This window comes from Sapajus apella, unplaced genomic scaffold, assembly GCF_009761245.1.
Source record: "Sapajus apella isolate SASKATOON/1434 unplaced genomic scaffold, GSC_monkey_1.0 scaffold49, whole genome shotgun sequence".
NCBI lineage: Eukaryota > Metazoa > Chordata > Mammalia > Primates > Cebidae > Sapajus > Sapajus apella.
The window spans coordinates 13123111-13137177 of NW_022436989.1; the positions used below are offsets into that span (position 1 = coordinate 13123111).

General features: G+C 40.5%; 1 protein-coding gene across 4 annotated transcripts in view; it reads left to right on the top strand.

The window, feature by feature from the left end:
• Positions 1 to 14067, top strand: part of TARBP1 (TAR (HIV-1) RNA binding protein 1) — a 78002-nt gene that overhangs the window by 30776 nt on the left and 33159 nt on the right. For all 4 annotated transcript variants that reach the window (XR_004257950.1, XR_004257951.1, XM_032242314.1 and 1 more), the window contains exons 13-17: positions 8146 to 8243; positions 9081 to 9242; positions 12325 to 12539; positions 12977 to 13238; positions 13333 to 13521. Coding sequence is in view for 2 of the 4 variants with exons in the window: in XM_032242314.1 (XP_032098205.1) it covers positions 8146 to 8243; positions 9081 to 9242; positions 12325 to 12539; positions 12977 to 13238; positions 13333 to 13521 (926 nt within the window). In the remaining 2 variants the exon portion in view is untranslated. The remainder of the gene's footprint in view (positions 1 to 8145; positions 8244 to 9080; positions 9243 to 12324; positions 12540 to 12976; positions 13239 to 13332; positions 13522 to 14067) is intronic.

The following is a 14067-nucleotide window of genomic DNA, read 5'->3' on the forward strand; positions in this document are numbered from 1 at the left end:
TATTCTTAGGGTCTGTGCTTATTCAGCTTAATGCAAAATTGTTTTTCCATGTAGTAATGCATACATTCTATGTTCTCACCTGTGAGATGTTAAGAGTTAAAGAGTTGGGGAGGGGATCTGTGACGTAAGTGGGGGAGATCTTCCTGGAAAAGCGTTGGCAGGTGAAGAGGCCCTGATGTGAGAGCTGGCCACTTGAGGGGCAGTTAGGAGACCAGTGCAGTGAAATAGGAACAGTAGGAGATGAATTCTGAGAGGTAAGTCTCGGGACGGGAGTTGTGTAGGAGTTTTTTGGCTATTGCAAGGGCACTGACTTTTATTAGGGGGTTGTAACTGAGGAGCGTCAAGATCTGCTGTCAGTCTTTAAAGCTGTCTCTGGCTATAGTGTTGAGGGTAAGTTACAGAGTGGGAAAGGGCAGAAGCCAGAGGCAGCTGCTAGGCTCCTGCCAGGGCCCCCTGTGGGTGCAGTGAAGTGCATAGAGATTTTGGATGTTTCTTGATGGTACCACCAAGATTTGGCAACTGGTTAAATGTGGGCTGTGAGGAAAAGAGGGAACCCAAAGGTGTCTCTGTTTTTGGGTAAGTTGGATAGCTGGAGTTGCTTTTAACTGAGATCAGAAAGACTGGCGTTAGGCCGGGTGTGGTGGCTCATGCCTGTAATCGCAATACTTTGGGAGGCCTAGGTGGGTGGATCACCTAAGGTCAGGAGTTCAAGAGCAGCCTGACCAAAATGGTGAAACCCTGTCTCTACTAAAAATACAAAAACTAGTTGAGTGTGGCGGCGGGCGCCTGTAAATCCAGGTACTCAGGAGGCTGAGGCAGGAGAATTGCTTGAATCTGGGAGGCGGAGGTTGCGATGAGCCGAGATAGCACCACTGCATTCCAGCCTGGGCAACATAAGCAAAACTCTGTCTCAAAAAAAAAAGACTGGTATTAGAGAGTGGGATGCCTCTGTACCTGAGTGGAGTTGTTGAGTTGGCATTTGACTTTATGAGGCTGTAGTTCAGGGAGAAGTATGAGTTAGAGATAGAAACTTGGGAGTCATTAGCATACAGGTGGTATTTAAAATCATGAGACTGGATGAGAGTGTTAAGGGAGCAAGTGTAGATGGAGAAGGGGTCCAAGTCCCTTGGGGACACCAATGTCCAGAGGTTAGGGAGGTAAAGAGGAATAGCAGAGGGTACCCAGGGGAATTTACAGCCAGAGAGGAGGAAAACCAGGAAGCCAATGAAGAACATGTTTCTGGGAGGAGGGCAGGATCCTCCACCAGAGGCTGCTGATGACTTGATGGAAGGACTGGGAATTGACCGTCCAGTTTAGCAACATGAAATCAGTGGTGACTTTGCAGAAACAATTTGGGGCAGTGGTGGGGGATACTCAGAGAGAAATAAAAATAGTGAGTAAAATAGCAAGCTCTTTCAAGGAGTATTTTATGTAGAGGAGCAGAGAAATAGGGCCATTGGTGGTGGGGAAAGAGAAGTGTTTTTGTTTCCTTAAGAGGTGAATATAACAATGTTTATGTGCTGATGGAAATGATTTCATTGAGGAGAGTTTTGAAGACATAAAGGGGTGGTATTTGCTGACTGGCATCCAAGCATAGGTGAGAGTGTATGGAATCCAGGGCACAAGTGGTTCTAGAAGGTTCTAGAAGGAGCACTGATAGAAAGGTAGGTGTAGGTAGGTGGGTGGATATGGGAGGTCATAGAAGTTCTTTTCTAATTTATTCTGTTCTTTTAAGGAAAGAGGAGATAGATTGAGGATGGGGGTAGAAGTGTTGGCAGTGTGAGGACTGGATATATAAGCATCTGTCTGGGTAAGATGCTTTGTAAGTGCACTAAGGCAGTGCTGTAGGATTGCTGGGCTTGCTGAGTGTGCCCTTGACGTTGGTAATCGTGAATTCACAGTGACGGCAGTCCACATGGCTGTGTTTTCCTCCTGGTACTGTACTGTGATGTGCAGAACCACTTCAGACTGCCTGATCAGATGCGATTCAGGGATTGTCATTCTGCAGATGCCGTTTTTGTAAAATGATGTTTCCATGATTATATTAATCTGCAATAGCTATATAATGTTTATTTTTAAATTTGAGGAAACATACTTTTAGTTACATTACATTTCATTACACTGGATTATATGGGCGAAAGTAATGGGCCTTCAAGAATTATTACTACTTCTGTCCTCACTGCCGGCTGGATTTGTCACTGTGGTGGGTCTGGTTGCTTTGCTGAGTCTCACTTTCTTCGTGGGAGTAAACTCTTCTGTAGTGGAACTTTTCTCCCTGAGATAGCTTTTTATACATATTTAGTTTTACACATAGGTAGTTTTATACGTAACGTAAAATTTACATTTTCACCATATTTAAGTGTACAGTTCTGTGACATAAAGTACGTTCATACCGTTGTGTAGCCATCACCATCATTCCTCCAGAACATTTTTCTCCACCCAAACTGGAACTCTGTACTCTATGTACTCTGTACACTAATTCCCCGTTTTCCTCTTTCCCCAGGCTCTGGCAGTCACCATTCGGCTTTCTGTCTCTATAAATTTGACTCCTCTGGGTAGCTCACATAAGTGGAATCATACAGCGTCTGTCCTTTTGTGCCTGACTTATTTCACAAAGCATAATGTCTTCAAGGTCCATCTGTGTTGTAGCATGTGTCATAATTTGATTCCTCTTAAAGGCTGAGTAATATTCCATCGTTTGGCTAGATTATATTTGGTTCTCCATTAATCTGTTGATGAACAATTGGATTTTTTTCATCTTCTTTTTTGTGAATAATGCTGCTGTGAACATGGGTGTACAAATATCTGTTTGAGTCCTGCTTTTAATGCTTTTGGAAGTGGAATTTCTGTATCATATGATAATTCTGTTTTAAGTTTTTGAGGAACTGCCATACACTTTTCCACAGTGGCTGCACCATTTTACATTATCACCAGTAGTGCCCAAGGGTTCCAGTTTTTCCATGTTCTCTCCAACACTTGTTAATGGGCCTTTAAAAATAATACCCATCCTACTGAGTATAAAGTGGTACTTCATCATGATTTTGACTGATCACTTTTTGACTAATTCTGGTACCACTTCTTTTGGGATTCAGTTTACTACTATAAATTATATGAGGCGTAGAGTAGGAAACAAAACCATAATTTTTATCCTGGCTTGAACTTTTGCCCACAGTTTGTATATTGTGACAGGGTATTAAATTCCGAGATGTGGCAGTGACCAGGGGATGTGCCTTGAGGGTGAAGTAGAGGCTCTTCTGCATTGCGGTAATTAAGAGGAGGCACTGTCGTAAGGACAATAATATTGGATGCCTTGATGGCAGCTACTTTTCTTCATGCCATTTTGTTCTCTGTTCTCCAAGGCCTAGGCTTTCCCTTGAAATCTCAAATTTATTTTAATTGAATGAGTTTGATTGTATATGAGGAAAGTAAATCATTTTATGCTATTAATGTAAGTTCAGTATTTAAGGAGTTGACTATATGTATAGGCAAAAGAAAAGGCAAAAGAGTAGTATCTTCTCTTTTGGAATGTGGAAGACAGGAGCATTCTGTCCTTCCCATATTCATTGGTTATAGTTTTTAATTTTTTAATAAAGGCTTTTACTTTCCAATCATTTGCTGGTGGCTTCTTGACATGGAAAATGACTCATAAGATACTCCAGAGGCTGCATAATAAAGCCCCTGGGTAACATGAACATTTAAAATTCATTTTTAATGTATGTAATCTCTTAAAGAATGAACGCTTCTCAGAGTGATAGATGCAGCATGTTAAGAAGTGTCTATTCAAGTCTTTTCCTAGTTAGTCCTTTGTTAGATCCATGGTTTGCACATATTTTCTTCTCTGCAGCTTGTCTTTTCATCTCTTAATAGTGTCTTTTGCAGAGCAAAAGTTTTTATTCTGATGAAATCCAGTTTATTTTTGTTTTGTTCTATGGATCATGCAATAGGTATTATGACTGAGAACTCTGCCTTAGCCCCAGGTCATATAGGATTTTCTCCCTTTTTTCTAAAAGTTTTATAGTTTATTATTTTACTTTCAGATTTATGATATATTTAGGGTTAATTTTTAAGGTGTAAGGTTTAGTCAAGGGTAGTTTTTTTTTTTTGCCTTTAGATGTGTAGTTGTATCGGGATTGTTTGTTGGAGAGATTGAGTATCCTTTCTCTGTTGAATTGTTTTGTACTTTTGTCAAAAATTAATTGGCCAGGATGGAAACAATCCAAAGTACATGGGTAGATGGATAATATGTGGTTTATACATATTGAACTTTAAGAAGGAATGAAGTAGTAATACATGTTATAACATTGGTAAACCTTGAAAACATTATGTTAAGTGAAAGGTGATCACTTAAGACCACATATTATATGATCTCATTTAAATGAAATGTCTGGAATAGGCAAATCTATATAGACAAAAAGTAGATTGGGGTTGCCTATGGCTGGGAAAAAATAGGGGTTAAGGGTCTGATGGTTTAAAGGGTATGAGGTTTCTCTTTGTGGTGATGAAATGTAATATTGAGTGTGGTGATGGTTACACATATCTGTGACCATACAAGAAACCATTGAATTAGATACCTTTAATGGGGGTTGAATGCTCTGTGAATTCTCGCTCAAAAAATTGTTTAAAAATAATTAATTTGGGCTGGGTGCAGTGGCTCACACCTGTAATTCCAGCACTTTGGGAGGATGAGGCAGGCAGATCACGAGGTCAAGAGATTGAGACCATCCTGGCCAACATGGTGAAACCCTGTCTCTACTAAAAAGTGCAGAAATTAGTTGGGCATGGTGGCAAACGCCTATAGTCCCAGCTGCTCAGGAGGCTAAGGCAGGAGAATTGCTCGAACCCGGGAGGCAGAGGTTGCAGGTTAGCCAAGATCGCGCCAATGTACTCCAGCCTGGTGACAGAGTGAGACTCCATTTCCAAAAAATAAAGATAATAATGATAATAATAATAATAATTTGGCTGTATTTGTTTTGGTGTAATTCTGGACTCTGTTCTGTTCTTTTGATCTAAGTGTTCATTCCTTTGCCAATACCACACTGTTTTGGTTACTGTAGATTTATAATAAGTCTTAAAATATGTAATGTGATTCTTTTTTTTTTGAGACAGAGTTTCACTCTTGTTACCCAGGCTGGAGTGCAATGGCGCGATCTCGGCTCACCGCAACCTCCGCCTCCTGGGTTTAGGCAATTCTCCTGCCTCAGCCTCCTGAGTAGCTGGGATTACAGGCACGCGCCACCATGCCCAGCTAATTTTTTGTATTTTTAGTAGAGACGGGGTTTCACCATGTTGACCAGGATGGTCTCAATCTCTTGACCTCGTGATCCACCCGCCTCGGCCTCCCAAAGTGCTGGGATTACAGGCATGAGCCACCGCGCCCAGCATGTAATGTGATTCTTTTTATTTCTTTTGGCCAAAAATATTTTTAGCTATTCTAGCTCCTTTACCTTTCCATATAAATTATATCATCAACTTATGTGTACCTACAAAAAAAAAAGTCTTGCTGGGATCTTGACTGGAATTGCATTAAATATATAGATCAGTTTGTGGAGAATTGCTTTCTTATGCTGAAACTTTTAATGCATGAATATGGTATTTCTGTACATTTATTTATTTATTTAGAGACAGGGTCTCACTTTGTCACCCAGGCTGGAGTACAGTGGTGCAATCTTGGCTCATTGCAGCCTCCACCTCCCATGTTCAAGCAATCCTGCTGCCTCAGTTTCCCAAGTAGCTGGTAGTGCAGGTGCTCACCACCATGCCCAATGTATTTTTAGTAGAGATGGGGTTTCACCATGTTGTTCAGGCTGGTCTCAAACTCCTGACCTCCAGAAATATGCCCACCTTGGCCTCCCGAAGCACTGGGATTACAGGCATGAGCTACCATGCCTGGCCTGTCTCTACATTTATTTAAGTTGTCTTTGATTTTTTTCTTCAGAGTTTTATAGTTTTCAGCATATAGATCTTATAAGGTTTTGTGAGATTTATAACTATTTCTTTTGAGGGGAATAGTTATAAAAGGTGTGGTAAATGATAGTTTATAAAATTTTGATTTTTAACTGTATGTTACTAGTATATAGAAATATGATTCATTTTTGTATGTTGACCTTGTATCCTGGGACCTTGCTGAAGAACTTATTAATTCTAGGAGTTTGTTTGTTTGAAGATTCCTTGGGATTTTCTTTGTAAACAATTATGTCATCTGTGAACAGGGGCAGTAGAATTGTCAGTAGTATTCCCTTACCTTTTTAATGCTTGTAGGGTCTGTAGTGATAGCTCCTTTTTTTACTCCTAATAGTGATTGTGTGTGTGTGTGTGTGTGTGTGTGTGTGTGTGTGTGCATGCACTTACTCATGTGCACTCGTGCACTCTCTCTTCCTCTGTCTCTCTCTGTCTTTGTCTCTGTCTCTGTCTTGCTAGTGGTTTATCATTTTATTGACCTTTCAAAGAACAAGCTTTTGGTTTCATTGATTGTTTTTCTATAGATTTTTTTTTGGGTCAATTTCATTGATTTCTGTTTTTTGTTTGCTTCTTTCTGCTTGTATTTGGTTTATTTTGACTTTTTTTTCCTTTTAGTGTTAAGGTAGAAGCTTAGATTATTGTTTTTTAGACATTTCTTGTTTTCTGAAGTGACAGTGCTGTAAATTTTCCTCCAAGTGTTGCTTTAACTGCATCCCACAAATTTTGGTATGTTGCATTTTCAGTTCAAAATATTTTCTAACTTTCCTTGAAGCTTTTTCTTTGACCTATGAATTATTTAGATCATCTTTGGAGACTTTCCTATTGTCTTTCTGTTACGGCTTTCCAATTTAATTATATTGTGGTCACAGAGCATACATTGTATGATTTCAGTTTAAAAAAATTTTTTTAAGATTGTGTAGCATATGGTCTGTCTTGGTGAACGTTTCATGTACGCTGGAAAAGAATATTATTTTAATAGTGGCTGACGTGTTCAATAAATGTCAGTTATATTCAAGAGTTTTCATTGTGTTCTTCAGTTCTATGTCTGTGGTGATTTTCTATTTATTCCTTGTATCTATTACTGAGAGAGGAACCTTGAAGTCTCTAACTATCATTTTGGTATAGACCATTTGCATTTAATTTAATTACTTAAGTTTTGGTTTAGGTCTGTCATCTTATTTTTATTAGAGCTGCTTTAATTATTTTTGTCAAATTATTCTCATACCTGAGTCATCTTGTTGGTGTTATCTCTAGATTTTTTTCCATATGATCTGGGGGTTTTGTGGTTTTTCATATGTTTAGTAATTTTGGATTCTATCCTAGCTGTTTTGAATATTACAATATGAAACTCCAAATCTTGTTTAAATCCTATAGAGAATGTTGATACTGTTATGCAGCACACAGTCAACCTGGTTAGGTTGAGGCCTCGCGTTCTGACTTAGCTTCTGTGAGTGCTGGTTCTGCTGTCAGTTTTGTCTTCACTTTTTTGCCATGCTCTTTGGACCTATGCCACATGTGTTCCATCTGTTGGCTGCTCTGGGACCTGGGCAGTGGCGACTCCGTGTGTTCAGTCCTGAAAGTCTGTGGTATGCTGATTAGCATCAGATCCATGCACGTGCAGCTTGGAGGTGAGCCCAGGAGTTCATAAACAGCTTTCTGAGGCTGCTTTCCTGCATCCCTCCCTCTCTAGAATCTCCTCAGTATTCACGGTCGGCTCTCCTGGTGTTCTCCTGTTTCATTCTCTGACCAAAAAGCTGGCACCTGTTCTGCTGCCCACCTTGTTGACTGCTGCTGCATCTGGTTACAGTTGGGAGGAGGGCCAGAGGAAGGAACAGTAAACCGATCACTGTTCAGTGTCACTTCTCTCTGAATCTACCTGCTACTTTTTCCTTGTAGAGTTTTCAAATATCTGCTTTACGTCTTCTGTCCAGGTTTTATAGCTGTGTTCAGTGGTAGAAGGAAGAATGTCCCTGATTCATTCTATCCAGAACTGAGACTCCTATGTGACTTTTAAGATTAAGTCTAGATTTCCCCATGAGATGAATGATTATTATATTATTGCAATTTATTTTTGGCAAGTGATTCACTCATGTGCTTAGCCCAGTTGTACATTTACTAGAATATCTTGTGTGTTTTGTACCAAAGAACTGCTGTCATTTTAGTCGCATGCTTTTTTCCCCCATACAGATGAGGTGTTTACTGTTCTTCAGAACTTTGTCATGTCTACTACAGAGAGCATTTCTGAATTTATTCTCAGAAGACTTACCATGAATGAGCTGAATAGTGTAAGTACTCTTTGGAATAACTTTTTCTTTTCTTTCATTCTTTTCACCAACACAACATAGAAATGGCTCTTGCTAAAGTTGTCAATGACTGTTTTGTCATAAACATAATGGATACTTTCCAAACCATGTGATGGATATATTACGGACAACGACGAGGTTAGGCAGTGACTACATTCAGCACAATTATGGCACATTTCACAATAGAGTCATCTGTCTCCCTGCCTGGATTATGAGACCTTAACACAATAAGGCTTAGTAATGAAGAGTTAAATAAATTGTCCTATGTCACAAGAGCTAGTGAATAATAGAGCTGAACCCATTTTATTCTAGGTGCATGAGTCAAAAAGTTTGCATTTAATGCTGTCCCTCTTACTGGCTCCGAGCTACTGGGCAAGTTGTTTCACCTCTCTGAAACTTCGTTATCTTACAAAAGTGGGACAGTGATTTTTTTTGTGTGAAAAGTGACTTTTGTAAACAATGGAAGTAGTCATTGCTATAACCATTATCGCTGTTATTTCTGATGTACTCGCCCTGGGATGTAAGAATTGATAGATGGTAATTTCTGCTGTCTAAGGTCTCCCTCACAGGTGGGGAGACAGATGACTCAATCGTGAAATGCACCGTAATTGTGCTGAATGCACAGTCACCTTGGAAGCACAGAGAAGGAAGTCCTTAGCTCTGCATAGGTTATGGAAGGCTGCTTGGAGCAAAGGGCTTATTTTCTCCTCAGTGTCTTGTCGTAGTCCTTTAGGTAAACCTTTCCTGCCTGAAGGCTTGTAGTTTTGTGAAAATTATGGACCTTGCTTGTACCCATAAGTGTTTTAATCTTTGTCTTAGGTTTCAGATCTGGATCGTTGCCATTTATACCTCAGGGTGTTAAACGAGCTTATAAATCTGCATTTGAAGGTTGGGTGGAAAAGGGGTAACCCTATTTGGAGAGTTATTTCTCTTTTGAAAAATGCATCGATTCAGCATCTTCAAGAGATGGGCAGTGGACAGGTAAGTCTCTGATTCAAAATTTGTAGTTATCTTGAATAAGGTATACAGGGAATACATATTCAGTTGTTACACGTTATTTTGATACCATACAAAGCATTTACTAAAATTCAGATTTAAAATAATACCCTCTGGTGATAAGATGTGGTTAAGATTGATACTCTTTTTTTTCTTTTTATTTTTTTTGAGACGGAGTCTTGCTCTGTCACCCAGGCTGGAGTGCACTGGCATAATCTCAGCTCACTGTAACCTCTGCCTCCTGGGTTCAAGAGAGTCTCCTGCCTTAGCCTCCTGAATAGCTGGGATTATGGGCGCACGCCACCATGCCTGGCTAATTTTTGTATTTTTAGTAGAGACGGGGTTTCACCATTTTGGCCAGGCTGGTCTTGAATTCCTGACCTTGTCATCCACCCACCTCGGCCTCCCAAAGTGCTGGGATTACAGGTGCTACTCTTAACGTAATATTAAACATATAAGAGGCATCGATCTTAAAACCTTTGGATACAGACATTTGACCTGTGCTAGGTCTTTTGCCCAAGCATGTCCAGTACGGGACATTTTATTAGTCTGACATCAGAGCCCTCCATGCTTGGCTTCCTACCACATTTTCTAGCCTACCTGTCCACTGTCCACTGCCTTTCCCCTCCTTGCCACAGTGCCGTGACATTGCAACCACTCTAGGCTGCATAGAGTTTTACAAATCACAAGCACGTGTCATATCTTCCTCATTGAGGCTGTCATTCAGTTGGGTCCCTCCACGGAGAATGAGTGCCCTCTCCTCCAATAGACGCTTGTCAGCATCTGGTCCCTCCTTTATGGACCAACTGGAATCTCTTTTCTCTTAGAGGTCTTCTTTGATTAGTATCTCACTCTCCTTCATTTTCCTGTTGCTCTTTATACCTTAGTTACAGTGTGTATTTCCATCTTTCTTGTTTTTGGAGGAATATATGTACACATATCTTTTCCTAGATTTCTTTGTTTTTGAGACTGAGGCTTGCTCTGTCACCCACACTGAGTTCAGTGGCATGATATCGGCTCACTTCAGTCTCAGCGTCCCAGGTTCAAGCACTTCTCCTGCCTCAGCCTCCCAAGTAGCTGGGACTACAGGCATGTGCTACCATGCCCAGCTATGTTATTTTTGTATTTTTAGCAGAGATGCAGTTTTGCCATGTTGGCTAGGGTGTTCTCAGACTCCTGACCTCAAGTGATCTGCTTACCTCAGCCTCCCAAAGTTCTGGGATTATACGGGTGACCCACCGTACCTGTTCTCAAAGCATTTCTTTCTTTTTTTTTTTTTAAATCCGAGATGGAGTTTCACTCTTTTGCCCAGGCTGGAGTGTAGTGGTACTATCAGCTCACTGCAACCAGCGATTCTTCTGCTTCAGCCTCCTGAGTAGCTAGGATGATAGGTGCCCACGACCACGCCCAGCTAATTTTTGTATTTTTAGTAGAGACAGAATTTCACCATGTTGGCCAGGCTGGTTTTGGACTCCTGACATCAGGTGCTCTGCCCTCCTTAGCCTCCCAAAGTGCTGGGATTACAGGCGTCAGCCACTGTGCCCAGCCAAGGCATTTCTTAAACATAGCACAATAAGGCTTAGTAATGAAGAACACAGGCTTTGGAATTAGAGTTGCTAGGTTTGACTTCTGGCTTTATTTTTTGCTAACTGTGTGACCTAAATTATTTAACCTCTTTGTGTCTCATTTACTGCACCTACAAAATGGGGATTATAGAGCTGATGTGGGAGTTAAAGAAAGCTCAGATAGGTTAAATCTTTTGAACTGTACCTGGCACATAGAAAGTTCTCAATAAAAGATAGCCACTTTCACTTAACATGTGGTAAGTGTTTAATAAAGTTGAACTTGGTCTAACTAGTCCAGGCTACTGAGAAAAACAAAGAAGGTACTTGATTGCTTTAATAATTTAATTGTATTATCCTAGAAGGAAATGATAAAGAAGATGCTTAATATTTCAGCATCCTATCTAGTATGTAGTAGTCTGTTAGTGTTATGAAAGAACATTGTGAGTTCTAAATGTAGAACAAAACCATGAGCCATGCCACAGTAACTCTTACTCTTAAAAATCGGCTTCCTTTAGTAATTCACTGAATTACATTAAGGTTAGCAAGGACCATAGTTGGCTCAAAGGTAAAACTAAATTCTATTTTATATGTTGGCAGTGTTGATATGTAAAATTTTTCTGTAGAGATGGTTAATTTATTTTTGGACAGTGAGGGAAGGGTATGGAATTAGTAGAGATTTCCTTTCTGCTAGAGACATTACTGGTTGGCAGTATTTGAGAGAGCTGCTGCTGAAATCTCTCAGTGCTGTTTTCTGTGTCCGACTTCTTGCCTGCACTCCTAGCTTGGTGAGAGATTGTTGATTTCCTCTTTAAGTATAGACCTGGCTGTCTTGGCTATCCTCCTTTCCTATAGGTAGAGTTCCAAGTGTTTTACGTGCAATAGCCCCATGAAGTAGATTCTGTTACTGTCCCCATTTTACAGATGAGAAAACTAATGTGTAGTATGTCTACACTCGTACTGGTAGTCACACAGAGCTAGGAAGCAGACCTTGGCTGTGTGGTTCCTGTGTCCAGCTCTTAACTGCTGGGCTACGTGACTTCTCCAAAAGTAGTGTGCAGCTGATCGAAGGAATTATTTGTAACATGGAGCCTGTTATTTTTTTTTTTTAACATGTTTCAGCAGACAGTTAAAATAAGGCTCACCCACAGGAATGCTGCATGCAGATGTGTATGTGAGTAGGAGAAAGGTTGAGAAGGGCTTACACACCAAATCTGTCATGTACTAGTTCCAGGTACTTGTTTACCAAATGAAAAGATCGCATTGTTGTCTTAATCTAAATTGCTGAGTTCTTATTGCCACTTTAAAATTGTTCACTGCCAATCTGTAGAGAAGTAGTGAAAGTGAATGATGTGTGCTGTGTTTCCCTTCATTTCTCCTGATACTCAGGAGCAGACAGGAAGAGGGAAAAGGAGAGCCTGAGCTTTCCATAGACTGGCAACTCAGGTCCTTACTGATTAAGACTTGTGCATGTTAAATAAATCATTGTCACATTTCCTTTTCAGGAGCCAACACTTGGAAGTCAGATTCAGAGAGTAGTGAGCATGGCTGCCTTGGCCATGGTGTGTGAGGCCATAGACCAGAAGCCTGAGCTGCAGCTGGACTCTCTCCATGCTGGGCCCATGGAAAGCTTCCTTTCCTCTCTTCAGCTCAATCAGACGCTGCAGAAGCCCCATGCAGAGGAGCAGAGCAGTTTTGCCCACCCCTCAGAGTGCAGCAGGTACAGGGAAGGTTAAGGCTTAAAAAGCCATTTCTGTTGTTGTCATCAAGGGCTCATGATTGCCCAACATTGCTTATAGAGTTATAGAATTTTGGAGCTGAAGCTCCATTCAGGATGAAAGTGTAATATAACCTTATTCATCTCTGTTACTGGAGACTTGCCGACTTTTCTGCGTCTAGTTTTTCACTGAATCATTTAAGATGAGCAAAAGCGCCTACTTTCAGAGAAGTTAGAAAATTAAGGTTTATGGGGTTTCCTTAGTTTTTGGTAGATAGCCTGTTGGATAATGACCGTTTATATCTGTACACTCACACCTTTAGAAGGATAGTGTGCTACATGCAAAAGTCGTGGAGGCAAATTGGGGAAGAATGGCCTAGTAACTTTATTTCAGTGTTTTTTTTTTTGTTTTTTTTGTTTTTTTTTTTTTTTAATTTCAGTGTTTTGGAAGAATCATCATCTTCCCAAGGATGGGGAAAAATAGTTGCACAATATATTCATGATCAGTGGGTGTGCCTCTCTTTCCTGTTGAAAAAATATCACACCCTTATACCAACCACAGGGAGTGAAATTCTGGAACCGTTTTTACCTGCTGTTCAGATGCCAGTAAGGACTTTGCAGTCTGCACTGGAAGCCCTCACAGTGCTTTCTTCTGATCAAGTTTTACCCGTGTTCCATTGCATGAAAGTGTTGGTTCCCAAGGTAAGATAGAGTGAAACATAAATTGAAGTGTAACTAGAGGAATGGCGAACAAAGTTTCGGAATAAAGTATGTATTTTTTTTTTTCCCCTACCAGCTTCTGACCTCCTCTGAATCACTCTGCATAGAGTCTTTTGACATGGCTTGGAAAATAATATCTTCTTTAAGCAACACTCAGCTGATATTCTGGCCTAATTTGAAAGCTTTCGTTCAGTTTGTTTTTGATAACAAAGTTCTTAGCATTGCTGCCAAAATCAAGGGCCAGGCATATTTCAAAATAAAAGAGGTAACAAACTTTATTTTTCTTTTTGCTTTTTGGTTCATGTGTGCGAGCTTCAGCACATGAGGAACATGACAGTTATATTTGTAATTAGATTTGTGGTTCTTAATTCCTTCAGTCAGAAAATATTTTTGAACCTTCTTAAATATCAAGAGTAGGAATGAGAAAATCTGACAGATGTAAAAGAGAAGGTAAAAAACAGTAGTCTGGAGCCACATCTGCCCTCAGCAATGGTTTATTTGGTTCATACAGTGTTTAAAATTTTGATTAGCTGGCAACTTTTAATTGTTGGGACATCTGGCCAGGTACGGTGGCTGATGCCCATAATTCCAGCCCTTTGGGAGGCTGACGCAGATGGGTCACCTGAGGTCGGAAATTTGAGACCAGCCTGGCCAACATGGAGAAACCCCGTCTCTACTAAAAATACAAAAATTAGCGGGGTGTGGTGGCGTGCGCCTGTAATTGCTTGAACCCAGGAGGCAGTGCAGTGAGCTGAGGTCATGCCACTGCACTCCAGCCTGGGTGACAGAGCAAGACTCTGTCTCAAAAAAA